Raw genomic sequence first — 27,447 nt, 5'->3', positions numbered from 1 at the left:
AGAAAAGGGAGGAAAGGTAACAAAGGAGAGTGGATGGAAAACACAAAATACAAGGGCAGAATAAAACTGCCCTATTATAAGACAAAATCTGATCAGGGTTAGTGGTGGGGGCAGGAACGCAGGGGAAACAAAATACAAAATACAAGGGCAGAATAAAACTGCCCTATTATAAGACAAAATCTGGTCAGGGTTGGTGGTGGGGGCAGGAATGCAGGGGAAACAAAATACAAGAACCCCAAATCTAAGTATAAGCTATGAAAATCAAGGATAATATTAAAACTATCTAAAACTAATGTGGCATAGGCTTAAACTGTTGAGAATGGACATCAGCCAGTATGCTATCCAGTTCATATTGGCTACTAGCCCAATTTACAAAAGATAAATCTAAAACAAAACGATGTACACAAGTTGAAAATTAGGTATACAAGAAACAAAACACAGATCCACAATCACAGTGGGAGACTTGAGCATGTCACTCAAAAGTTGATAAGACCTAGACTCACAAAATAAAAAAGTTTCGAACATTCATTTAAGAAAGCCAGGTGCAATGGCACATGCCTGTACTCCCAGCTACTCAGGAGGCTGAGGTGGGAAGATTGCTTGAGCCTGGGAGTTATCCAGCCTGAGCAACATAGCAAGAACACATCTCTAAAATCAATAATAATAAATACATAAAGCATTGATTTAATAGATAAAGAACCTTGTACACAGTGAAGAACTCATGGTCTTAATGAGCACCTCTGGAATCACAAAAATTGATTGTGAAATAGGCACAAGCACATCTTTATAGACCACATTTCCTGACCACAATATAATAAAACTAGATATTGGCAATAATAACAAAACTTTCCACTTAGAGATCTTTAAAAAATTGTAGCAAACTACTTTTAGAGAGAAAATAGAAATCAATGACAATAAAAGCAGTATGTATCAAACCCTATGGGATACGGCCAAAGATATAATCACAGGAAAATAACACTGAAAAAAAATGAACTAATGAGCATTCAAATTATTAGAAGTTAGAAAAAGCATTCAAACTACTAGAAGTTTAAAAGACGCTGGGCGTGATGGCTCAAGCGGGTAATCCCAGCACCTTGGGAGACTGAGGTAGGAGGACTGCTTGAGGCCAGGAGTTCAAGACCAGCCTGGACAACATGGCAAGATCCTGTCTCAACAAAAAACTTAAAAATTTAGACAGGCATGGCTGCATGTGCCTTAGTCCTAGCTACTCAGAAGGCTGAGGTGGGAGTATAGCTTGAACCAAAGAGTTCAAGGCTGCAGTAAGCTATGATTGTGTCACCACCCTCTAGCCTGGGTGACAGAATGAGATCCTGTCTCTAAAAAAAAAAGGTTAGGAACAAAAGTTGAAAGAAATGGAATAGAGTTAAAGAGTTAAAGAAAATAAACTAAAAAGAAAAACAGTCAATAAAACCAAAAAACGGCTCTTTGAAATAAATAAAATAACAAATCACTAGCAAGTCTGATTAGACAAAACTAACATTTAGGGATAAGAAAAGAGATATAAAAACAGATACAGAGATTTTAAAGATAGAGAGAATTGTCTTTATAACTAAAACATTTTTAAATAAATAATTTTTTTTTTATTTTTACAGACAGGGGCTCATTATATTGCCCAGGCTAGATTTAAATTCCTGGGTTCAGATGATCCTCCTGCCTCAGACGCCCAAGCAGCTGGGACTATAGGTGTGTACCATCACACCTGGCTGTCTTATAACTTTTAGAAATAAATTTAAAAATCCAGATAAATGGGTAACTTCTCAAAAAAAATTACCAAAAAATTACAAAAGGTTGAAAACCTAAATAGAGCAATACTTACAGAAGAAATTGAAAAGGCAATCAAAGATCATATACCAATCCCAGGTAAATATGGAAAATTTCTACTAAATATTCAAGGAATTAAGTTATTTAAATATAATAAAAGATGGAAGGCTTTCCATGACCTCAGAACATAACCCTGATTATGTTTTCAAGGATAACATAATCCTGATACTCAAATCAGATTACAATAGCACCTTACTCCCCCAAATAAAGACAATACAGGCAAAATCACTAATAAATATAGGTATTATAAATAAATGTTAGAAACGTGATTCAGCAAAGAATTCTGTAACACAATAAAATGAGATTTAACTAGGAATAAAAAGGTGGCTCATATTTCAGAACCTCGATTAAAATAATTCACAAAATTCATGGATTAAAGGAGAGACACAGTAAGCCCCAAAATGAATTTAAACTATACATTATATACATTTCTTATTAAAAAGAGAGAAATATATAAAATATACATTTCTTGTTAAAAAGAGAGAAAAATAAAACTAGTAAGCTGGAAATTTAAGAACATTTTGGCCAGGCATGGCAGCTCACGCCTGTAATCCCAACACTTTGGGAGGCCAAGGAGGGAGGATCACTTGAGCCCAAGAGTTCAAGACCAGCCTGGGCAACATGGAAAGACCTTGTCTCTATGAAAAAGAAAAAGAAAAAAAAGTTTTAAAATTAGCTGGGCGTGAGGGCATGCACCTGTGGTCCCAGCTAGCTACTCAAGAGGTTGAGGCAGGGGGACTGTCTGAGCCCAGGAGGTCGAGGGTGCAGAGCTGTGATCATGCCACTGTACTCCAGCCCCAGGTGACAGAGTGAGGCTCTGTCTCAAAAAGAAAAGAAAAGAAAATGTTTTTAATGTTATTAAAATCACATACCAACAACCTATAGCAAATGCCACAATTAATGATAGAAAGGTAAATATATTAATGAAACAGAATAGAGTCTAGAGCAGGAATCAACAAATGTTTCCTGTAAAGGGTCCGATAGTAAATATTTTAGGCTTCATAAGCCATAAAATCTATTGCAACTACTCAACTGTGCTGTTTCAACATGAAAGCTGCCAACAGCAATACAAAATGAATGGGGATGGCTGTGTTCCAATAAAACTTTATTAATTAAAAAAAAGACAGCAGGCCACATTTGGCCCACAGGATATAGTTTGCAACTCCTGGTCTAGAAAGCCTAGAAAGACACATTTATACAAGAACTAAGATATGACAGAGATGGAATTTCAAATCAATAGAAAAAATGGCTTTTTTAATAAATGGTGTTGGGAAAATTGAAAATCAATTAGGAAAAGAAGTAAAAAGCCTCACACTAGTCACAAAAGCATATCACAAATGTATTAATATTCTAAACAGAAACAAAACTGTGAATTAACTAGAAGAAAATGTAGAAAATTTATTTTTATAATTTTCCTGAAGGAGAGTCTTTCAAAGCAAGATTCAAAACCAGAAAGCCATAGAAGAAAATATTGTCAAGCATGATGAAACTAAAGAGAAAACCCTTTTTAAAAAAGGCAAAGCGGGCTGGGCATGGTGGCTCATGCTTGTAATCCCAGCACTTTGGGAGGCCGAGGCAGGCGGATCATGAGGTCAGGAGTTCGAGACCAGCCTGGTCAACAAAGTGAAACCCTGCCTCTACTAAAAATACAAAAATTAGCTGGGCATGGTGGTGGGAGCCTGCAATCCCAGCTACTCGGGAGGCTGAGGCAGGAGAATCGCTTGAACCCATGAGGCAGAGGCTGCAGTGAGCCGAGATCACGCCACTGCACTCCAGCCTGGGTGACACAGCTAGACTTCGTCTCAAAAAAAAAAAAAAAAAAAAAGGCAAAGAGAAGACTTAGAAAACATATTTGGAACATATAAAAAATATATATATGTAAAGAACTCCTAAGAATCAACGATAATAAAAACATTGAAATCTATTTAAATATTAGAAATAATAAATGAATTCAGCAAGGTCACAGGATACAAGATAAACAACAAAACCAATTGTGTTTCTATATACTAGCAATGAACAATCCAGAAATGAAATTAAGAAACCAAATCGGCCGGGTGCGGTGGCTCACGCCTGTAATCCCAGCACTTTGGGAGGCTGAGGTGGGCAGATCGTGAGGTCAGGAGATCGAGACCATCCTGGCTAACATGGTGAAACCCAGTCTCTACTAAAAATACAAAAAAAATTAGCTGGGCATGGTGGCGGGCGCCTATAGTCCCAGCTACTCGGGAGGCTGAGGCAGGAGAATGGGGTGAACCTGGGAGGCGGAGCTTGCAGTGAGCTGAGATCGCGCCGCTGCACTCCAGCCTGGGTGACAGAGCGAGACTCCATCTCAAAAAAAAAAAAAAAAAAAATAGAAACCAAATCGATTCATAATATCGTTAAAAAGAATAAAAAACTTAGGAATATATTTATCAAAATTAGAAAGAGCAACACATACATTGAAAACTACAAAATATTGCTGAGAGAAAATTTAAAAGATTTAAATAAATGGAGAAACATCCCATGTTCATGAATTGGCAGACCCAATATTATTAAGATGGTGATTCTCCTCAAACTGATATATAATCAATGAAATCCCTATCAAAATCCCAGTAAGCCTTTTTGCACAAATTTTACTTTTTTTTTTTTTTTTTTTTGAGACAGAGTCTTGTTCTGTTGCCCTGGCTGGAATGCACTGATGTAAACATGGCTCACTGTAGTCCTGGCCTCCTGTGCTCAAGCAATCCTCTTGCTCTGGCCTCCCATGTAGATGGGACCACAGGCACATACCACTACACCCGGCTAATTTTCTAATGTTTTGCAGAGACAGGGTCTTGCCATGTTGCCCAGGCTGGTCTCAAACTTCTGGGTCAAGTGATCCGCTGGCCTCAGCCTCCCAAAGTACTGGGATTGCGGGCGTGAGCCACTATGCCTGGCCAAATCACATTTCTGATTAAAAAAATAAAATAAAACATAAAACTTATATCCAGAATATATAAAGAATTGTTACAACTCAATAATAAGAAAACTAACAATTTCAAAACGGACACAATATTTGAATAGAAATTTCACCAAAGATATATGAATGGCTAAAAAGCACATGAAAAGATGTCCAACACTATTAGTCATTAGAGAAATGCAAATTAAAACCACAATGAGATACTACTTTACTCCCACTAGGATGGCGACAATAAAAAAGACAGACAATAATGCGTATTAGCCAAGGTGAAGAAAGTAAAACCCTTATATATTGCTGGTGGGAATGTAAAATAGTGTAGTCAGTTTGGAAAACAATTTGGTAGAATTTCTTAAGAAGTTAAACAGGTTGAGGTGGGAGGATCACTTGTGCCTGGGAGGTGGAGGCTCCAGTGAGCTGACATTGTGCCATTGCACTCCAGCCTGGGTAACAGAGTGAGACCCTTTTTCAAAAAAAAAAGAAAAGAAAAGAAAAGAAAATAGATAGGTCTGTGTGGAGGATCGTATTAATGTGTTCCCAACTCTTCTTTCCCGGTAGGCACAGTATATATCCTTAGACCACTGACTCTGGTCTTGGCCATATGGCTGGTTTGACCAATGGAACGTGACCAGAAATGAATGTGTGCTTTGAACACAGGCTTTAAAAAGCATTGTATGTAATTGTATGCACTTACTGGCCCTCTGAAGTAGAATACCCTTGAGAAGCCTGCCCCATTACAAACAATAACCTAACAAAAGCTAATACATGAAAAAGGGTACATGAAAATTGTTACATGAAAAAGGTTCCAAAAGATGTACATCAAATTGAATTATGTGTATTTGCCTATGTTGGGGGATAGTGCTGTTGAAAGAACACTGTACACTTTCTGATTTCTTGACCTTTTACCAGTGTTATTTTAAAAACCTGTTTAATGGAAAAATTTTTTAAAAAGACATGTGTTAAAAGTAAAAGTATTGGCCGGGCATGGTGGCTCACGCCTGTAATCCCAGCACTTTGGTAGGCTGAGGCAGGTGGATTATGAAGTCAGGAGATCAAGACCATCTTGGTTAACATGGTGAAACCCCATCTCTACTAAAAAACACAAAAAAATTAGCCAGGCGTGGTGGCAGACGCCTTGTAGTCCCAGCTACTCAGGAGGCTGAGGCAGGAGAATGGCGTGAACCTGAGAGGCAGAGCTTGCAGTGAGCTGAGATCATGCCATTGTACTCCGGCCTGGGCGACAGAGCGAGACTCTGTCTCAAAAAAAAAAAAAAAAAAAAAAAGTAAAAGTATCTGGATTACTGTAGTGGGATAAATTTTTTCCTTTTCTGTAGTTTCCAAATTTTCCATGATATTTTAGTACTTCTATATTTTAAAAAAGTTTGGAAAAAAAGTTAAGATCCTACCATCAATCTAATGCAGGTAAAAAGACATTATAATGGTTGATAACTCTACCGTATTATATGCTATGGCAACCTGAAAGTGCTTTGAAAATTATACCAATGATCTTATTTCACTATCACAATGACACTGTAAAACAGGTATTTAATCACTCCCATTTCACAGTGAAGGAAACAGGCTTAGATTATTTGCTCTAAAGGACACACATGATAAGCCCTGAATCAGAAAACAGCCCTTTGGACTCTAAATCTCCAAAGCTTGAGTGCTAGAATGATAATGTGATCAAAACACTATGTGAATATTATTCGGGCTTAAAAAGAAAAAAATATTGCAGCCATAAAGAACAATGAGTTCGGCCGGGTGCAGTGGCTCAAGCCTGTAATCTCAGCACTTTGGGGGGCCGAGGCGGGCAGATCACGAGGTCAGGAGATCAAGACCATCCTGGCTAACGCGGTGAAACCCCATGTTAGTCTCTATTAAAAATACAAAAAATTAGCAGGGCGTGGTGGTGGGCGCCTGTATTCCCAGCTACTCGGGTGGCTGAGGCAGGAGAATGGTGTGAACCCGGGAGGCGGAGCTTGCAGTGAGCCGAGATTGCGCTACTGCACTCCAGCCTGGGAGACAGAGCGGGACTCTGTCTCAAAAAAAAGAGTTCATGTCCTTTGCAGGGACATGGATGAAGCTGGAAACCATCATTCTCAGCAAACTAAACTAACACAGAAACAGAAAGCCAAACACTGCATGTTCTCACTCATAAGAGGGAGCTGAACAATGAGAAAACATGGACAAAAGGAAGGGAACATCACACACCAGGGCATATCGGGGGTTGCAGGGCAAGGGGAGGGAGAGCATTAGGACAAATACCTAATGCATGGGGGGCTTAAAACCTAGATGATGGGTTGATAGGTGCAGCAAACCACCATGGCACATGTATACCTATGTAACAAATCTGCACATTCTGCACATGCACCCCAGAACTTAAAGTAAAATAAAAATAAAAAATAAAGAAAGAAAAAAATATACTACCATTTGCCACAGCATGGATGGAGCAGCAGGACATTATGCTAAGTGAAATAAGACAGACACAAAGAACAATATTGCATGATCTCATATGTGAAATCTTTTTTTTTTTTTTTAACAAAAAAGGTAAAACATACAGAAATAGAGAATAAAACAGTAGTTACCAGGGTCAGGGTGACAGGAAGGGAAGGAAATGGGGAAATGTAGGTCAAAAGATACAAAGTAGCAAATACCTAGGATAAACAAATTGACAGATCTAATGTACAACTTGAGCACTACAGTTAATAATAATGCATTGTATTCAGGATTTTTTGTTTGTTTGTTTTTGAGATAGGGTCTAACTCTGTCACCCAGGCTGGAGTGCAACGGCACGATCTCGTCTCACTGCAACCTCCACCTCCCAGCCTCAAGAAATCCTCCCACCTCAGCCTCAGCTGTGACCACAGGCTCGTGCCAGCATGCCCAGCTAATTTTTTGTATTTTTGGTAGAGATGGGGTTTTGCCATGTTGCCCAGGCTGATCTCGAACTGCTGGGCTCAAGCGATCCACCCACCTCAGCTTCCCAAAGTGCTGGGATTATAGGCATGAGCCACAACGCCCGGTGGTGACTACAGCTGCTCATGCCCCAGGCAGAAAAAAATGGGTAACTATATGAAATGATGGATATATTACCACTATAGTAACCATTTTAACATATATACAAAATATCTATCTTATACCATCATGTTATATACCTTAAATTTACACAAATAAAATTTATTAAAAAAAAACTATATGGAAAAGTATAATTCCCCAAAGGAAAGAGGAATTCTTGGCAGACAAAACCAACATTAGCTATAATAGGGGTCAACAATGTAGATAGCCCCATTACTTACAATCTGTGCCAGCAAACTACACCCTGTGGACCAAACCTGCCTACGAGCTGTTTCATAAAGGCTTATTGGAACTCAACACACAAACAAACAAACAAAACACGATGTGAAAAGAAAAGAGGTAGTGAATTAATTCTGTTTGGGAAAAAGGAGGAAAGAATTGATTGTAAAAGTATATGCTAGTGTGAACTACTCTAACAGCTTCCTGTATAAAACATGGAAATGATAGCTTTCATTTTAAAGTCAGAGTTTTATTGCCAAATTCCCAGAGAAATCTAATTTTAAAATAACCATCTGTTACTTTTCATTATCACTTATGAGGTAGCTAAATGCATTATGGCTCAATATATACAAATATATTGATACAAGCAGTTACGTTAATATTAATTTAATAAGATGATTTCTCATTAGAAAGACACAGTTTTTTTTTTTTAGCTCCAATGCTTTCTGAAGAAAAGACACAGTTTTGAAAACAAATATGCTCCAGGGACTAAGGAAAACACAAACACACACAAATCTGTCCACTGTTAGGTTGAAATGCAGAAAGCTAAGCATCATCCCTTTTAAAAATTAAAGATGGAAAAAATAAAATGTTCCTACTCTAAATCACAAAATAAGCATTTGGTCTGAAAGGGTCAGCATACCTGGGAACATTATTGTTTGAATCTTCGCTTTCGTTTGCCAGGCCACCAAACAAATAGCATTTGTTACCATATAAAGAGAAGCTATGTCCAAGCCGAGGACAAGGAGGTAAACCAGAAGGAGGGGGATGGGGTTTCACTTTTTTCCATAACCAACGACTTGCCTAAAAAAAAAAGGGCACAAATACAGTCAGACAAAATCAAGAAAGCACTCCTATATTGTCCGTAGTGCAACATCATATCAATACATTTTAATCCAAATCCCATCAGAAGGTACTAAAAAACTACTTTTGGGACAAAAGACAAATAACCAGCTAACTTCTGGAGTTAAAAGATATGTTCCAGTAGACATTCAAGTTACTCTTCCATATTCACAGATTTCCATGGCAAACTAGCATATAATAATAAACACTAACAGTTCTAAAGTATTTTCCAAATGAAAAATAAAGTATTATACATAGCTTCAAGATTAAATGTAATTTATATATTCTTACTTTCTGAAATAAGGTAATCCATGAATGGTAAATATTTTAACCTTTTAAAGGTAAACATAAAGCTCATTTAACACATCAAATTCCAAAACTTATTCTCTGGCCATGGATGTTTTCTTTAGCTGAAATTATTTTTGCAATGAGTTGCTTGTAAATAGGTATAACCACTCACATCTGCCAATTAGCAGATACCCGCATGATCACCGCCCTAGGGATAAGGCACAGATCAGGAAGAAGTCAACAAGGGCTATGAGTCTGGTTTAATAAGACTCCAATTTAGAAAGGTTATGGGAAACTGTTACTCCTCTTTTGTATGTATTGTCAAGGTGAGGGGTGTAGTAAATATTAGTATGAGGCTAACAATTTCTAAAACACTAAAGCAGTGGTTTTCAAAGTATAGCCTAGGGGCCAGGCACGGCGATTTTCCAAATGTGGAAAGTTTTATTCAAAGTTGTGAATCTGTCAGTTGATACCAATGCCAACTATCCCTCTGGGAGTCCTGCAGTACTTAATACTTAAGAACTTGCGGCACAGCACGGTGGCTCACGTCAGTAATCCCAGCACTTTGGGAGGCCAAGGCGGGTAGATCACCCGAGGTCAAGAGTTCAAGACCAGCCTGGCCAACATGGTGAAAACCCGTCTCTACTAAAAATACAAAAATTAGCTGGGCATGGTGGCGCGTGCCTGTAGTCACAGCTACTCAAGAGGCTGAGGCAGGAGAATTGCTTGAACCCAGGAGATGGAGGTTGCAGTGAGCTGAGATCGCACGGCTGCAGTCCAGCCTGGGTGCCAGAGCAAGACTCCGTCTCAAAACAAACAAAAAAAAGTATACTCTAGAAACCAGGAGCATCAGCAGCTGGGAACTTGGTAGAAATGCAAATGCTCATGGCCTTCTACTGACTCAGAAACTCTCTGGGTAGGACCCAGCAATCTGTGTTTTCACAGGTTCTCCAGATGCTCCTGTTGCAGGCTAAAGTTTCTACTGCACTAACATACAAAAATCTAAATATATAACATGTACAAATGATGCTACGTAACAGATATCTTGATGTTATAAATGTTGCACTGAGTATGGGAAAAAGACTTGCCAGGAAACTTTGGCTTTTAAGTGAAGTGGAAACATTTTCTATAAAGCTATAAAATGTGAAGTTTACATTATTTGAATAATATTAAAATGTGTTAAACAGTGTTAGTAATATTGCAATCTTTTGAAAAATTATGAACAATATCATTATTAAAGCCTCAGAATGAAACAATATTAAATACACTTACTTGTAACTCATATAACTCATTGCTATATCTTCCATATTCAACCATTCCCCCAAATACTAATATTCTGGTACCATCACAGACAAATCCATGGGCAGCACAGCCTGGAGGGATATCTCCTCTAACAGCTGGCAGAAACCACTGATTCGTAGCTAGTTGCCAAAATAAAATTAAAACTGATTATAACAAACAACGGTTATCATATTACTATCAGCAAGTACTTTATATACATCATCAATATCAGTGGGTCTCAACTGGGGATGATTCTGCCCCCCAGAAGACATGTGGTAATGTCTGGTGACATTTTTAGTTGTCACAACTGGAGGGGGCCGTTACTGGCATCTAGTAGGTAGAGGCAGGGATGCTGTCAAACATCTTACAATGTACAGGGCAATATAGGGCAGCTTCTCCCGACCTCAACAAAGAATTATCTGGCCCAAAAGGTCGAGAGTGCTGCTGTTGAAAAACCCTGATCTGTATCATTTAATTCTTACAAAACGCCCTGCTGGGTGAGTATAAAAATCTCCATTTTACAACTGAAAATTGTGAGGCTTAAAAAGGTTTGGTAACTTTAGCGCTGATCCTGGGCAACTGGCAGAGCAAGATTCAAACCAGGTCTAATTTGTTCCAAAGCCAGGGATTTTACACTAAGACCAAACTGTCAGTAACTTTTTACCTTCATATGCTGGAGCGCTGGGAGGAGAAGAGGGTGAAAAAAATAAAATTTCTCAGACTCCACTATTTTGTTAACCTTCAAATTATTCCTGTGATTAAGTTGTTTGGTCAAAGAAAATTTATCGGTCATGAAGTAGACCCAAAATTCCATCACTGTCTTTACACCAGAAAGATTTCTTGTGACAGCCTGAGCATTTACAAGGGGGAAAAAAAATTAAATTCCAGTCTCCTTTCTATTCCACAGAGGTCCTCAAAGATAGGGGCTCCCTGCCCAGGGGCACGTGTGATCTGCAGTGGTGCTCAAGTTATGACAGTCCTCTTTCCGAGGGCCAGTCCAGAAGGGCGCCCACACCGAGTATGCAGAACACAAGGCCGCCTCACCACGTCCCCGCCGGTTTAGAGCGCGGCCCACGGAGGGGCTCTTGACCGTTACCTGCCAAACACCGGGTTGTATTTGAGGCGAGAGTGCCAGAAGGCCTCTCGTTTTCCCTCCTCACCCCTAGATGGTCTTCCTCCTAAGGAAGGCAGGCAGGCAAAGACGTTAAAGGCCCTAAGGAACTTTGATTTGGAGTGGGTTTTGTTTTTTGACAGGGGCGAGATTTCGGGGAGTGGTCCAGGCGGTTGGACACGGTCTTCTGTCGCCTGCGTCCGCCTGTCGGGCTGGGGTGGGGGCGTCCGGGATCCCCCGCCTGAAGGCCGGTGCGCCCCGCTCGGGGTCCGTTGCGCCCCGCGGGCCCCGGAGATCCAGAGCTGCCGTCCGGGACAGAGCTGCGGGACCCGGGCCGCCCGGCTGAGCCGCGCTCCCCGCCGCCCGCCCAAGGAAGCAGTGACCGGGCGGTGACAGCTGTCAGGGCCGCGGCCGCCGCCTCGCCTCCCCTCCCCCTCCGCGGCTCCAGCAGGCGGGGCCGACGAGCCGCCGCCGCGCCTACCCGTGTTGTAGACGTGCAGCTCATCCGCGATGCCCTCATTTCCCCCTCCAAAGATGATCATCAGCTCCCGGATGGCCACCGCTCGGTGTCCGTGCCGGGCGCGGGGGACCGGCCCCGTGAAAGAAGAAACTCGCCTCCAGTTGAGGAGGCTGGGAGCCGCCATCTTCCCAACCCCCGCCCCTCTGCCCACAATGCACCGCTCCCGCCTCAACCCGCTGCTCCCTGGGGAGGGCGGGGACCCGCCTCCAGCTGTGCTGGGGTCACGTGGCCGCGGGCGCCGGGGGCCAGGCTGGAGGCCCGCGGGCAGTGGAGAGACGTTGGGGAAGGGGGGTCCTGACAGGGGAGCCCCGCCCCCATCCCAGGCGACGTGGCCAGCGGCCACTCGGGGCAACGCACCTAAGGGTGGAAGGACGCTTCCCACTGACCACGTCTCCCATCCCCACCCAGAGCCTCCCGTTCGGTATTTTGGGGAGAAGGCACAGCATCTTCCTTTACGTCCACTTTAATTGAGCATCTAGGATGTGTGGGCGAGGCAGTCTCACAAGCAACGTGAGAGAAGCTCAGGTAGAGGTGCGAAGAGCTGGGAGCGCAGGGCGGGGACGTCGCAAGGGAGGGTGCGGGCGGGAGCCTGCGTCGCGAGCCCCCGCCACGGCCGCTGCTCCCGTGCGTGGCTGGGACCCGGGCAGGGAAGGTCGCTACCAAAGCCTGCCAGGCGAACCGAAGGCAGCTTTGTGGGGAGCCATGACAGGAAGCTTGGGAACCGTGAGCCACAAGAGGTGTTTTTGGTTTGTTTGGCTTAAGCAGAGGAGAGATGGTTTGTAGGTTTCTGTTTCATTGCTAGCTAACAAGTGAGGGCTGTCCACAGCCTGGCATGCCCTAAGTGCCTCATGTGTATTAACTCATGTAATCCATCCAACAATCCAGTGAGGTGGCTCCTGGATTATCTCCAGGTTATCTCCCTTTCATGGGTGGGGAAATGAGGCACAGTGCAGTAAAGTAATTTTCTGATGGACACAAAGGAGAGGTGTTGAAAAAAAGACTGGGGCCAGGATTCAAACACAGGGCTTCTGATTCCAGAACCCCCAAGCCCTTAAATCATATACCATACTGCCTCTGATAGAAGTCATATCCAACCATTATACCATACTGCCTCTGATAGCAGTCATACGCAACTCTTTATTTTTATTTATTTATTTTAGATAGGGTCTGGCTCTGTTGCCGGAATGCAGTGGCGCGATCAGAGCTCACTGCAAGCTCGAGCTCCTCGGCTCCAGCGATCCTCCTGCCTCGGCCTCCCAAAGTGCTGGAACTACAGGCATGAGCCACCGCACCCAGCCAATGCAACGCTTAATAAGGCCTAACTGCCCTGTGATTTGGTCCTACACATAATCACACACGTCCATTAGGAATAAAATTGCACTGCATATGGGATTCATGCCAAATGAGTAGATTTTAGCTGCTCTTGCCACAGAAACACAAAAAGGGTTGGTGGTAACTATATGAGATGATGGATATGTTAATATGCTTCACTATAATAACCTTGTGACTGTCTGTATCAGCTGTCCCCAGCCTTTATGGCACTAGGGACCGGTTTCATGGAAGACAATTTTTCCACGGACTTCGCAGGGGAGTGGGTGGTATGGACTTGGCAGGGGGATGGGGGCTATGGTTTCGGCATGAAACTGTTCCACCTCAGATCATCAGGCATAAGATTCTCATAGGGAGTACACAATTTAGATCCCTCCTATGGGCAGTTCACAGTAGGGTTCGAGCTCCTATGAGAATCTAATGCGTGGCTGATCTGACAGGAGGTGGAGCTCAGGAGGTCATGGGGGTTCCGAACAGGCCGAGGACTGGTTGCTGGGGATTGGGGACCTTTGGTCTATATGATATCATAACTTCATATTGTATATCTTAAATATCCGCAATACAAATTATTTTTTAAAATTTTAATTGAAAAAGGACTGGGCATGGTGACTCACACCTGTAATCCCAGCACTTTTGGAGGCTGAGACAGGAGGATCCACTGATCCCAGGAGTTTGAGACCAGCCTGGTCAAGATGGTGAGACCCATCTCTATTTTTATTAAAGAAAGATAAATAAGAGATACAAGTCCAGTGGAAGAAAAAATTGAAAGCAATTTAAATCCCTACCTCAGATTCTCAAGAGGTACTGAAAGGAGAACACAGACACTGTATGGTAAATTTCCTAAAACTCTTTTTTCCTATTCTTTTACCATTTTCAATTTCTCTTATATGCTTCATTTACCCAACTCCCCTAAACCTCAGCATGCTTCTCCACCTTCTCATCTATCTAAGCTTCTTTTTGAGAGATAAATCTCTACCTTTTAAAAAGGAATTCTCAGGCCAGGCGTGGTGGCTCACACCTGTAATCCCAGCACTTTGAGAGGCCGAGGAGGGCAGATCACCTGAGGTCAGGAATTCGAGACCAGCCTGGCCAACATGGTGAAACCCCATATCTACCAAAAATACAAAAATTAGCTGGGCGTGGTGGTGCATGCCTGTAATCCCAGCTACTTGGGAGGCTGAGGTAGGAGAATCGCTTGAACCTGAGAGGCAGAGGTTGCAGTGAGCCAAGATGGTGCCATTGCACTCCAGCCTGGGCAACAAGAGCAAAACTCTGTCTAAAAAAACAAACAAACAAACAGAAAACCCCAAATGGAATTCTCACTGTTCTTTTTAGCTTCTGCTTCTTAAATTCTCCCTCTCACTGAGTATTAACCCATTTTTTTTTTTTTTTTTTTTTTTTTTGAGATGGAGTTTTGCTCTTGTTGCCCAGGCTGGAGTGTAATGGCACGATCTTGGCTCACTGCAACCTCCACCTCCCAGGTTCAAGCAATTCTCCTGCCTCAGCCTCCCGAGTAGCTGGGATGACAGGCATGCACCACCACTCCTGGCTAATTCTGTATTTTTAGTAGGGATGAGGTTTCTCCATGTTGGTCAGGCTAGTCTTGAACCCCCGACCTCAGGTGATCCGCCCGCCTTGGTCTCCTAAAGTGCTGGGATTACAGGCATGAACCACCGCGCCCAGCCAGCCCAGTTTCATAATATGTCCAAAGAGAATTTGGAAAGGGAGGGAGAAATAAGATGTCTGCGAACAGAAAAGAGGTTATGAATATTTATCTATTAATATTTTTCTATGTCACATACATAACATAGGAGGCTCTTAAATGTTGCCATAATAAAGTTTTTATGGATCTGAAGTAAAACTGGAAGAGTTGGAATAAAGCAGTGAGTTTTTCATAAAACCTAAAGTGTTTAATTTAAAGAACTGTACTTTGTTCTGAGAGTTTTGTGCCTAGATGGTAGTTTTTTTCTAATTCCCTTATAGCACAAGGTTAAAGGAAAAAATCAAAAGTTCCAACCCTAATGTTGAACTTCAAATTTAAAAAAACTAGTCTATGATATTTGAAAGCCCGAGAACCCTTGAACTAGGAGAAAAATTGAGGCAAAATATTTTTAAGACAAAAGAGATTGCAAGCTATAACTGGTGGCTTAGATATGGAGCTGCAGGTTGATGAGGAAATGTGTACTAGTTTCCTAGGGCTGCTGTGAAACAATAGGAATGTTTTGTTTCACAGTTCTGAAGGATGTATAAGTCTGAAATCAAAGTGTCAGTAGGGCTGTGATCCCTCCAAAACCTGTAGGAGAGAATGCTTCCATGCCTCTTTCTAGCTTCTGGTGGCAGCTGTCAATCCATGGCAGCCCTTGGCTTGTCAATGAATCACTCCATCTCTGACTCCATCACATCATCACATGGTGTTCTCCCTGTGTGTCTGTCTCTCTCTCTCTCTTTTTTTTTTTTTTTTTTTTGAGACAGGTTCTGGCTCTGTCACCCAGGCTGGAGTGCAATGGGTGCAATCTCAGCTTGCTGCAGCCTCCACCTCCCAGGCTTAAGTGATCCTCCCACCTCAGCTTCCAGAGTAGCTGGGATTATAGGTGTGCACCACCATGCCTGGCTAATTTTTAAATTTTTTCTAGAGTTGAGGTTTTATCATGTTTCCCATGCTGGTCTTGAACTCCTGAGCTCAAGCGATCCTCCTGCGTCAGCCTCCTAAAGTGCTGGGATTACAGATGTGAGCCACTGCGCCCAGCCTCTTCTCCTCTTATTGTAAATTCACTAGTTATATTGGATTAGGGCTCATCCTGTGATCTCATCTTAACTTGATTATATCAGCAAATATCCCATATCCAAATAAAGTCGTATTCATAGGTACAGCGGGTTAAGGCTTCAGCATATCTTTTGTGGGAGATACAATTCAATCTATGACAAAGTACATAATCCAATGGGAAGGATGTTTTAGTAGAGCAGTTTTGAGTAATCTCTCCTTGAGGGAGGCATCTAAAATAGGTCCCCATTTCACAGTAAAGTACCTTCAGTCTTTGAAACTTCAAGACTGTAGTTTAGAAACAACAACCTAGGAGGAGAGTTTGGAGAAGAGGGATAGAAAATAGCACCCTGAAGAAGCCAGCATTGATGGGGTAAAGACAAGAGGGGGCACTCATGAAGGAAATAGAGAATAGGTAGCCAGAGAAGTTAAAAGGGTACTGGGTGAGGGTGATGTCGAAGAAGCCACAGACAAAGAGGGTTTCATAGAGGCAGAAGTGGTAAGGAAAGCCAAAAGCCACAGAGAGGTCAGGGAAGAAGAGGACGAAGAAGGAACTGTTGGACTTGCAAATTAGGAGGTTAGTAGTGGCCTAGAATTAAAATGTTTTCAATGGAGTGGGAGGGAAAGAAGCCAGAGAGAACTGAAGCATGAGTTAGAAAATGCGGATAACATGTGTAGTCTACTCTTTACAGAGACTTGGCCATGTAAGGAAAGAAAGAACAATGGCTGGCAAGGAGAGAGAGGTACTGTATAAATTGTTATTATTTTGGATGGTGAGACTTGTGGGCCCAGAAGGATCCAGTTGCAAACAAAAGGTTGGAAGAGCACAACCAGCAATCATTTCCAACCTTCTCCTTGCCTACCTCTCATTATTGAGGCTGGGAAGGAAAAAAACAAACAAACAAAAAAACAAACAAATAAGAACTTTCCCAGACTACTGTACCCACTCTCCTTCAAGATGACCCCCAATGTCTGCTCTCCTCTTCTTTTCAGTAACAGAATCTGGACTCTGAGCTGGGCACATGGCCATTCTAAATAAAAACTCATTTCCCAAACTTCCTCAACTAGTTGTGGCCTGTGGCTAAATATTGACATACGGGTTGTAAGCAAAAGTAAAGTATATAGTTCCAGAATGTGTTCTGGAAGAGGGAACCTTCCTTTCTCTTACTCTTTCCTGCTGGCTGGAATGTAGATGTAATGGCTAGGGCTGGAGCAGCCATCTTGGACCGTGAGCTGGAAGGAGCCTAATTTCCTGAGGACTTAGTGAAGTAGAGCAGCTCTACTGGAAATTACATCCCATAGGACAAGTAGGTCTGTTCAGAAAGAGCTGGGATTTGGTGGATCAAGGTCCTGGAGGATCAAGAAAAGATGGATCCTGAAGTCCATGTATATCTACATGTATACCAGGGTTGAATAGATACATTAATTCTCTATTATAGATTATATAAATATTATGTATTCTATACATATACAGGAATCCCTCTTTAGCCATGGTTTCAGTTACCCACAGTCAATGCAGTCTGAGAATATTAAATGGAAAATTCCAGAAATAAGCAATTTGTAAGTTTTAAATTGTGTAACATCCTGAGTCACATGATGAAGTCTTGCACTGTCCCGCTCTTACCTGCCTGGGATGTGAATCATCCTTGGTCCAGTGTTTCCACACTGTATGTGCCACCTGCCCATTCATCATTGAGTAGCTGTCTTAGTTAGAGGTATATAGGATTTGGTGCTATCCGTAGTTTTAGGCATCTCTGGGGGTCTTTGAATGTATCCCCCTTGGGTAAGGGGGCATCTGTTGTATTATAGAAAGCTCTATTGAACAGTGCTGCTCTAGACTTTTTAGGCATATGTTAGAGACGTTACTTTCATCTCTCACTACTTCCTCTCCTCTCTGCCCACTCCTCCATATCAAACACCCACCAGAGTCATTTACCTGGACTGTTTCATTTGGGGTTAAGATCATGGGCTTTAAGACCCAATAGGTTGTAGCTACTTAACTAGTCGTATGGCCTTGGTCAAATTATTTATCCTCTTTGAACCTCAGATTCTTTGTCTATAAAATGGGAATAATAAGAGCATCTGCTTCTTAGGGTTAGTCAAAGGATTAAATGAGATAATATGGTTCCAAAGTGGCAGCAAGGAAGCAAGTTGGCTTCACACCCCCCAATGGAAAACCCAAAACTAATATTCAACACTGAAATTATCACCAGCAATATCTGAGAACTCAAATATGAGGATGAGACAATTGGTGTGGCCACAGAGAAGTTTAAAAAACTCTGAGCAGATGGTAAGAGAATCAGACTTCCATATCTGTAATCCCCTCCCCACAATCTGCCAGGCACCAAGTACATGAAAATTTCCCCCAACTCACAGTCTGTACACTGTAAAAAGTGAGATCAAGGCATAGACAACCAGCTTCTCCACAGTCTTGGGTTTCCTTGCAGGAGACTTGTCCCTGCCTCAACCACTAGAAGCATCAGCAGTCCCTAGAGGAGAAATATCCCTGAGAACAGCCAGAGACAAAGAGGAGAGGTGAGACTACCATCCCAGCTCTGGAAACTCTGCTGTGTAACTTGACAAAAAGAGATGGAGACACCAAATCAGAGTGGCTGTCAGCAGCACCACACTGTAGGAGGTTGGGTCCATAGGGCCCATGGACACTGAACCCCTAGCTAGCCTTCCCATACTACTGGGATATCCCCCATTAAGGATGAGGGGCACTGATTATTTATTAGAATGGAGGCAAACTTGGGTTTCAGCACCATCTAGTGCTGAAAATGGGGCAGCGACCTAGCAAGGGGGGAAAAAAGAAAGAAAGAAATAGGTAAATGCAATAATATATGTAAAGTACAGGCAGTCTTCACTTTGCATGATAGCACTGTTCTGTAAACATGATGTGCAAGCCAACACCCTTCCAAGTGATCTCAATTATCAGTGGGAAAAATTAAAATTGTTTTGTGATGTTTAAAAACTTTTTTGTCAAAATATTAAAAACTTTCTTACTATTGGTTATAAATACATAGAGAAATGAAAAAAATTATAAACTTAATATTTCTTTATTATGCCATAATTTAAAACAGAAATGTTGAGAATTAAAGTGTTTTGCTTTTTTTTTTTTTTTTTTTTTTGAGACAGGGTCTTTGTCATCTGAGCTGAAGTACAGTGGCATGATCACAACTCACCACAACCTTGACCTCCCAGGCTAAAGCGATCCTCCCACCTCAGCCTCCTGAGTAGTTGGGACCATAGGTACATACCACCACACCTGGCTAACTTTTTTATTTTTTGTAGAGATGGGGTCTCCCTATGTTGCTCAGGCTGGTCTTGAACTCCTGAGCTCAAGCCTCAGCCTCCCAAAGTGCTGGGATTACAGGTGTGAGCCACCATGCCCAGCCTCCTTTCCAAGTTTTCCTTTGTGCTTTCAATGTTGTGAGATATCTTTGAGCATTCCTTTAATGTGAATTTTTTGCCCATGTCACTTTCTGGAACATCTTTATCCTTTTCCTTACAACTTCCTTCCTTATTTATGTTCATAAGTTTACCTTTACTAAGTCTCTCTGGATGCCCATCTGGAGTTGAACAGTGGCAATGTCAGCATTCCCATGGTCACCAATTTCTGCTGTAACTCCAGTGATCTTTGATTTGAACTTCACTCCCACAATAATCACTTTTTGTTTCTTTGCTTCACTTTTATCTTTATTGGCAAATTCTATTGTCCATTTTTTAAAATGTTACTTGGAGATAAAGAGACAACACAACTACATGCTTTGCTGTCTGTGCATAACTAAGTAACAGATGTCCAGTGACCAGTCACCAGCAGACTACAAATGAAGTGATGTGCTGTGGTCACTGACCATGGCGTGCATCTGTTATTTGCATAGTAATTTTGTGGACTGAAAACCTGGCAGCAAAGCTTGTATTTATGCAATTACTCACAGTTAATATACTGTGGTAACTGAAATTTGAACTGTATTATTGGAGGACTTGTGTTACATCACTAAACGGTGCTAATTGAAATCTGTGCTGTTGCCATGCCAAGCAAGGACTGTGCTATACTTATGCAATGTCTGACATGTAGTTAGCATTTAATAAGTAGTAGATTATTTTATTTCTATCATTATCATGATTTTATTATATTTCTACACTTTCTATTCCTCCTCCTGAGCTGCAGGCCAAAAAGTCAACCCTAGAGTGAGAATCTGGTGCTGGAGGTGGCAGACAGTCCTGTGTTTTCAGCCAAGAGTGTAAATTGCAATGTCTTTAATCTCAGTTGAGGACTCAGGCCAAGGGCCAAAGGCTTATTGCCAGAGGTCTGAGGAGAGATTCTGGGGAGTGCTAGCAAGTGGGCAGAACTCAACAGCAGAGATCCTGGACAGGGACTGTTGCCGAGGTGAGGGAAACAGATGGTGTCTGAGAGGTCTGTTTACAGATTGCAGGGCTCCAGCCATGGATCTTGGCTGAAGCTATGGCCAAAGCATAGAGAGGGCAGCTGGCAAGAGCAAGGCAGGGCTCCAGGCTAGATAGAACCTAACTTAATTGCCAGAACAGGGAACTGGGCCAAGGAAGAAAAACAGTTACAGCATGCGGGAGAGAGGGAACTCAAGTGTGAGACTCAGGTGCTGGAGCAATTGCTGCAGTTCAGGGAGTAGCAGGGGAAAGTAAGAGCACCGAAGCTCAGAGCAACAAGAAGATGACCTGCAGCTGACCCACACCAGGCAAAAGGGAGGGAATTGAGGCTGCTATGGTAATTCCTGCCCCATATGTGTGATCTGGGAGCCCAGCCATGGGAGACAAACGTGGCAAAGAGACTTGTCAGCCTGACCCAATGTGGTAATTCATGTACTACTACAGAAGACCTATTCCTTTCCTCCCAGGCAACCTTATCAGCTTTAATAGATTTTATCTAGGACCTTATCTAAAAGTTATATACTCAGTCAAGGCAGACCCAGTTAGCAAGAAGAAATGATGAACATCTGACCTTCAACTAGTGAGAAATAAACATGGAATAATAGTGACTGAGATACATGTTTTGTTGACAAATGATACCACAAATATAAAATGCATGTGAAATGCATACATATTGCATGGGGTTGCACTCAGGCATGTAACTAAATCTAACCAAACTTAGTTGACCACTTAAGGGTTTATTTTCCTCACATAGCAAGATTTTCCATAAGTAGTTAGTTCAGGGCTGCTGTGGTGATTCTCTGCCATCTTTAGCATATGCCAGGCTGCAGAATGACAGAGTGCCAGGGACCCCATTCATATAATGCAAGGATATTTTCCATTTACTTCTACAGATCTACTCTCCACCCTTCAACCTGTTCAGTGTCCTGAGAGGCTGACCTAAATGGATTATAGCACTTGAGCTCCTTGCCCTCTGACTTCTAGTTGGATTTGGTCAATGGGAGACACTACTAACAGGAGACTGTGAGGCTGGGGTAATCAGCCTCTGGTCCCCTTTGTGCAGAGCACCACAGGTTGGCTGTATCCCAGTGGGAGGGCTGCTCTTGCTGGCCACCCCTCTCCATATCCTCTCTCCAAGTCCTGGAAACCACTCTCTCTTGTTGCCCTTCAGAGTTTGGGGTGGTAATAACTCCCTGCTATTGCTAGCCCTAGGGTACTGCATTATCTCTTAACCATGTTTCCCTGACAGTGATTACACCTTTTCAATTAGTGCTTTTTAAAAAGTCTCCACCATTACCCTATTGGAGGGAGCTGTCTGTATCCTGCCAGGACCCTGACTGATTCAACTCTATAGTCACTGTGCACAGCCAGTGTGGCCATATGCAGCAGCACAGTGCAGGCCTCTTATCCCCATGGCTGCAAGGTGGCTACTTCACACGCAAGCTTCAAGGTTGGATTTTAAACAGGAAGAAAGGGCAAAAGACACCAAAGAGCTCTTTGCCAGGAAAACACTAGCTTTCGAGGAAGTACTAGACAGCAGACATCTGCTCACGTGCCACTCTAGCAGCAGGACATCCAAGGAGGAGAATCTTTTCAAATAGGCATTTTGCTCTCCAAATGAAATCGTGTTTCTATTAGAAGGGAGGAAGTAGAGCAATGAACATATGGAGCCAGATATCCAAAGGAAATAAAATCAGTATTTCAATGGGGAGGCAGATATCTCTTTGAAATATTGATTTTACTTCCTTTGGATATCTGCCTCCCCATGTTCATTGCAGCATTATTTATCATAGTCAAGATATGGAATCAACTTAAGTATCCATTGATGGATGAATGGATAAATATATTGTGGTACATATATGCAATAGAGTATTATTCAGCCATTTAAAGGAAATCCTGCTATTTTTGACAACGTGGATGAAACTTGAGGGCATTATGCTAAGTGAAATGAGCCAGATACAGCAAAACAAATACGTACAATTTTACTTATATTTGGAATCTAAGAAAGTCAAACATAGAAGCAGGGAGTAGGTAGAATGGTGGTTGCTAGGGTGAGGGGATGGGGAAAATGGGGAGATGTTAGTCAAACAGTATAAACTTTCAGTTATCAGATGAGCAAGTTCTGGGAATCTAGTGTAGAAAATGGGTGGTGTTGGATGTGTTAATTAATTTGATTGTGGTAATCATTACACAGTATACATGCATATCAAGTCAACACTGTACATCTTGAATGTATTCAGTCTTTGTCAGTTAAATATTTAAATTTAAAATTAAATATTTAATTATATATTATTCAGTAAAATCAATTACATATTATAGTTCAATTTCAGTTAAATATTATTTTTGTTTAAAAACAACAGCAATAATAACTTCCATTTCTTGAGTCCTTATTGAGTGCCTTACATGCATGATGTCTTTTAACCCACACAAGAGTCCTATTAGTAGGCCTCACTTAACAGATGAGGAAACTGGAGGTAAGACCTGTGCTCACACTAGGTATGTCTGTCTCCAAAGCCCACTCTGGTGTCATGCATATCCTCTGTTTCTTTTCTCATTTCTTCCCCAGGGAAAATCTGTGCATACAGTGTGGACATCTAAGTCATACATAACAAGCCTATTACATCCTTGGAGCATGGCACAGCAGGAATAAAGGAGAAAGAAGCTGGAATCAGAGACAGTGGGGGTCAGGGAGAAGATCTACAACATTCTGCTAGGTGAATGAGAGATGCAAAGGAGATGACATGATCTGTGAAGGAAATTGCACTGGGCAGGTGTCAGCTCAGGCTGCTGTCCACATGATGCCTGGGACATGTCTGAGGGACTAGCCTGCTGCAAGTTGACAGCACATAATTCTGGAAGGGCGGTGGGAAACCCTGAGCCAGAAGTGGTTATCTTATTTTCGCTCATGTGTGTGCAGTGAGTATTTAGAGCATAGGATATTGTGCTGCCCCTGAACCTTCTGAGTTCCCAGAGGTGACCAATGTTTTAGCTAAAAACATTTAGCTAAATGTTTGAATGGAAGTGTGCTTTAAAATAAGGTACAACTTGCTGAGCATGGTGGTGCATGACTACAGTCCCAGCTACTTGGGAGGCTGAGGAGAAAGGCCCAGGAGTTCAAGTCCAGCCTGGGCAACATAGAAAGACATGTCTCTAAATAATAATAATAATTAATACATAAAATAAGGTACAAGATGCTGGGGGTAAAGAGAGAAGAGGAGGGGCATCATGTCAAGCCTCTCCAGGAGAAAGGACACATTTGCTGGATTGTGTGAGGGCTTTAGAATAGGGGCATATAAGGGATCACAGGGCAGTCAATAACTGTACACAAGCAGCAAATTTGATGCTGAAGGATGACCAATGTGGATGCCACGCCACTTAACCCTACTATTGCAGCCCCAGATCCTAGTATTTGAAACATGCCTCAAGAAGGAAACACTTAAGAAGTGCTGAATAAGAATTCCAATCCTGGCTTCATCACTAACTTGCTTTGGGAACTTGGGCTTTAATTTGCTCAAAGCCTCAGTTTGCTCATCTGTAAATTGGGGCAAATAACATCTGTTCAACTTACCTACCAGAAATGTTGTGTGGCTAAAAAGAAATAGAAGATATGAAAATGCTTTGGCTATATTCAAAGTTCTATATACATGGAAGATATTCAGGATCCTCCCACCTTCAGAGTTCATATCTAAGAAAACCCCTACTAAATCCTTTAGAATGGAACTGCTCAATATAGTAGCCACTAGCCACATTGACTACTGAGTACTTAAATGTGACTAGTGCAACTGAGGAACTGAAGTTTTAATTTTATTTAACTGTAACTAATTTTAATTGAAAAAGTGATACTCTATTCAATTACTGGAAAACTTTTAAGTACATTTGGACCAACCTGGATTCATGAATCTACCTTTTTTCCCAGTGTTTTTTTCTAATTTTTTTATTGATAACAGATATACATATTTTGAGTGTGCATTCAAACATTTAATATTAATACATTCATATAATTGGTAAAGATCAAATCAGTGTAACTGGGATATCCATTACCTTAAATGAATCTACTTTTTAAATGGTATTTATAAAATCTAAATATATGTGAAATGTTTCTGTTTAAATTTAGTGTTTGAATTGAGATGTGCTCCAAGTGTACAACACACACCAAATTTCAAAGACTTAGTTAAAAAAAAAAAAATACCGGGAAGGGCAGGAGGCAGGGAGAGATAGGGAGAGATTTGTTAAAGGATATAAAATTATAGCTAGATAGGAGGAATAGGTTCTAGTGTTCTATATGACTGTAGTATGGCCATAGTTAACAATAATATATAGCTTCAAAGAGCTAGGAGGAGGATATTGAATGTTTCCAACGTAAACATCAATATTTGAGATTACAGATATGCTAATTACAGTGTTCTGATCACTATACATTATATATTGAAACATCACTATGTACCCCATGAATATGTACGATTATTACATGAATATGTATCAAAACAAATTAAATTTAAAAACAAAACATAAAGAACATAAAACATCTTCTTAATAATGTTTTACAAGTTGAAATGATAACATCTTGTATATATTGGGTAAAGTAAAATATATCATTAAGATAAATTTTACCTCTTTGTACTTTTTTCTTAATGTGGCTACTAGAAAATTTTAAATTATAGCCAGGTGTAGTGGTATGTAACAGAGCAAGACCCTGTCTCTTAAAAAAAAAAAAAAGTAAAATTGGCCGGATGCAGTGGCTCACACCTGTAATCCCAGCACTTTGGGAGGCTGGGGCGGCGGATCACCTGAGGTCAGGAGTTTGAGACCAGCCTGGCTAACATGGCAAAACCCCGTCTCTACTAAAAATACAAAAATTAGCTGGGCATGGTGGCGGGTGCCTTTAATCCCAGCTACTCGGGAGGCTGAGGCAGGAGAATCATTTGAACCAGGGAGGTGGAGGTTGCAGTGAGCCGAGATCTCATCACTGCACTCCAGCCTGGGAGACACAGCGAGACTCCTCAAAAAAAAAAGGAAAATTACAGTGTGACTTGCGTTTTACTTCTGTTGGAGAGCACCACTTTAGAAAGAGACAGTGAGCAGGGAGATCCTTATATCCTTATAGGAAATAGGAAGAGGAGCCATTGCAGAAATAAATTCTGTGATCCCAAAGTGCTGGCACCATCTCCTGGGTTTGAGAACCCACCACAGAGATACAGAACAGCTCAGATTGCTGTTGAGGTCAGCTCCCAGCTCCCTCCTCATTCCTCTCTGATTCCTCTTTTGTTCAGGCACAAAAACACTCCATCTTGAAACTTTTGTCATTATTGCCTTGGTAGAAGAAGACCACAGTTGTTAGCTGGGTTTTGATTTGGGGACAACAGCATTTCAATGACTAGGAGATTTCAGGAGAAGCTAGTGGCCATGAAGATTCTCAAAATCAGCATGAACTTTATTTTTCACTTGTGTTCTTTCAAAGTTTGCCTTCGACCTAACGTGTGGTAGAAATTCACCCTGCAAGCGTTTGCTCTTCTCTGGTTTTGTGTCTTTTCCTCCAGAACAGCGTTGTTTTTTGAATGTTTTGCACGCAGCCAGAGGAAGTCTGGCGCATCCGAGCCGGCCAGCCGAGCACATCTGGAAGTGGTTTCTGGGGCCGCCCCTCTCTGCCAGCGCAACTCCTGGGTTCCCAGCGGCTTCGCGCAGAGGTGGAAGAAACCCGAGACGCTCCAAAGTCAACGCAAGCAAAGGGGAGTGCGGGTCGGGGACGAATATTCTTTTGGAAACGTAATATTGGCCTTGGGGCTCTCCAGCCCTTTGGGACTTCCAATGGGATCTTAGAAGCAGCCGAAGCAGCGTCAGGGCAGCAGCCCAGGGCCAGCCACGATTTGAACGCTCTTGCCTTGCAGCTCTTCTGGACCGAAGATCCCAAAGCCCTACCCTCACCATTCACCAGGTAAATAGAGAAATTTACGAGCAGCGTGCAGTCGTTCCATTTTATCCTGGCCGGTCTGCAGCAGTTCTTTATTCTGCTACAGACCCAAGAAAGTAAATCAGAGGTGTCAGATTGCCCCACACAAACTTTGCCTTCAGAAACTTCCCAGTCCGAATTTGTAGCATTCCAGCGGAACCCTTTTCGGCCATTTCCAGCATATCCAGTGTGCAATGTTTTTCACATCCTGGGCTGCTTTTCCAGACCTGGGTTTCTCCTCCTTCTCTCCACAAATATGATAATTTACTATTTGTATCAGATTTCAAACATAAAAATCAGCAGTTAGGATGTGGATGAATGCTAGTATTTAATGAAGTTATGTCCTGAGCCACAAATGATTTAACTGAGCGTGATTCATGTTTTCAGAATCTGTCTTAGGAAGCTGTTCTGAGGATCTCCATCCCCCCAGAAAGAACTGGCCTTTGTGGAAACCCAAGTGAGGCTTATTGTAAATACAGTAGTCATGGTGTTCGGGTTGAAAATGCTTTTTAAACATTAAAAAATATCTTATGTTTACTTTAAGAGCAAGTGTCACACATTGGATAAGCCTGATATATAATTTATGAAATAAGAAGGATAGTTAACATGAGAGTAAACAAAAAAAAAAAACGTGAGAGAGAGAGAGAGTGAGAGAAAGAAAACATGATGATATCTGAATGTCTGGATGTGCTTTGGAAAAAAAAATCAGTCCTCCCGTTGTTTGGCCCCTGTGCAGCCAAATATCCAAAGTGATATTGGTTGGTTTTTGTCTTTTCCTTTTCCTCCAAATGTTCTGGTGTGGCACTTCTGTGTAATATCCTTTCTATATTACATAATGGAATTCCAGTTCTCCCTTTAATGCACTTGGAAGTAGAGCTGTGCAATG

The 27,447-nt window shown here is 41.8% G+C and overlaps 2 protein-coding genes across 27 annotated transcripts in view; one reads left to right on the top strand and one right to left on the bottom strand.

Moving 5' to 3' along the window:
- Positions 1–12,326, bottom strand: part of HCFC2 (host cell factor C2) — a 39,151-nt gene extending 26,825 nt beyond the window's left edge. The window contains exons 1-3 of one of the 3 annotated variants that reach the window (XR_008650035.2): positions 12,076–12,293; positions 10,475–10,623; positions 8,715–8,875 (exon numbers count right to left, since the gene is read on the bottom strand). Coding sequence is in view for 2 of the 3 variants with exons in the window: in XM_055236788.2 (XP_055092763.1) it covers positions 8,715–8,875; positions 10,475–10,623; positions 12,076–12,238 (473 nt within the window). In the remaining variant the exon portion in view is untranslated. Of the gene's footprint in view, positions 1–8,714; positions 8,876–10,474; positions 10,624–11,579; positions 11,984–12,075 lie in introns of those variants that run through there. The other 2 variants (XM_055236788.2, XM_055236789.2) reach the window with 2 other exon arrangements.
- The window catches only part of GLT8D2 (glycosyltransferase 8 domain containing 2), an 83,005-nt gene continuing 67,862 nt past the window's right edge, over positions 12,305–27,447 (top strand). For 2 of the 24 annotated variants that reach the window (XM_063614353.1, XM_063614349.1), the window contains exons 1-3: positions 12,346–12,645; positions 23,181–23,530; positions 26,152–26,546. The gene's annotated coding sequence lies outside the window, so the exon portion shown is untranslated. Of the gene's footprint in view, positions 12,852–16,901; positions 16,948–18,473; positions 18,740–19,342; positions 19,457–23,180; positions 23,531–26,151; positions 26,547–27,447 lie in introns of those variants that run through there. The other 22 variants (XM_055240062.2, XM_055240067.2, XM_063614351.1 and 19 more) reach the window with 21 other exon arrangements.

Source organism: Symphalangus syndactylus, chromosome 13 (assembly GCF_028878055.3).
Source record: "Symphalangus syndactylus isolate Jambi chromosome 13, NHGRI_mSymSyn1-v2.1_pri, whole genome shotgun sequence".
In the NCBI taxonomy this organism is placed as follows: Eukaryota; Metazoa; Chordata; class Mammalia; order Primates; family Hylobatidae; genus Symphalangus; species Symphalangus syndactylus.
This window is presented reverse-complemented; position numbering and strand designations above follow the sequence as displayed.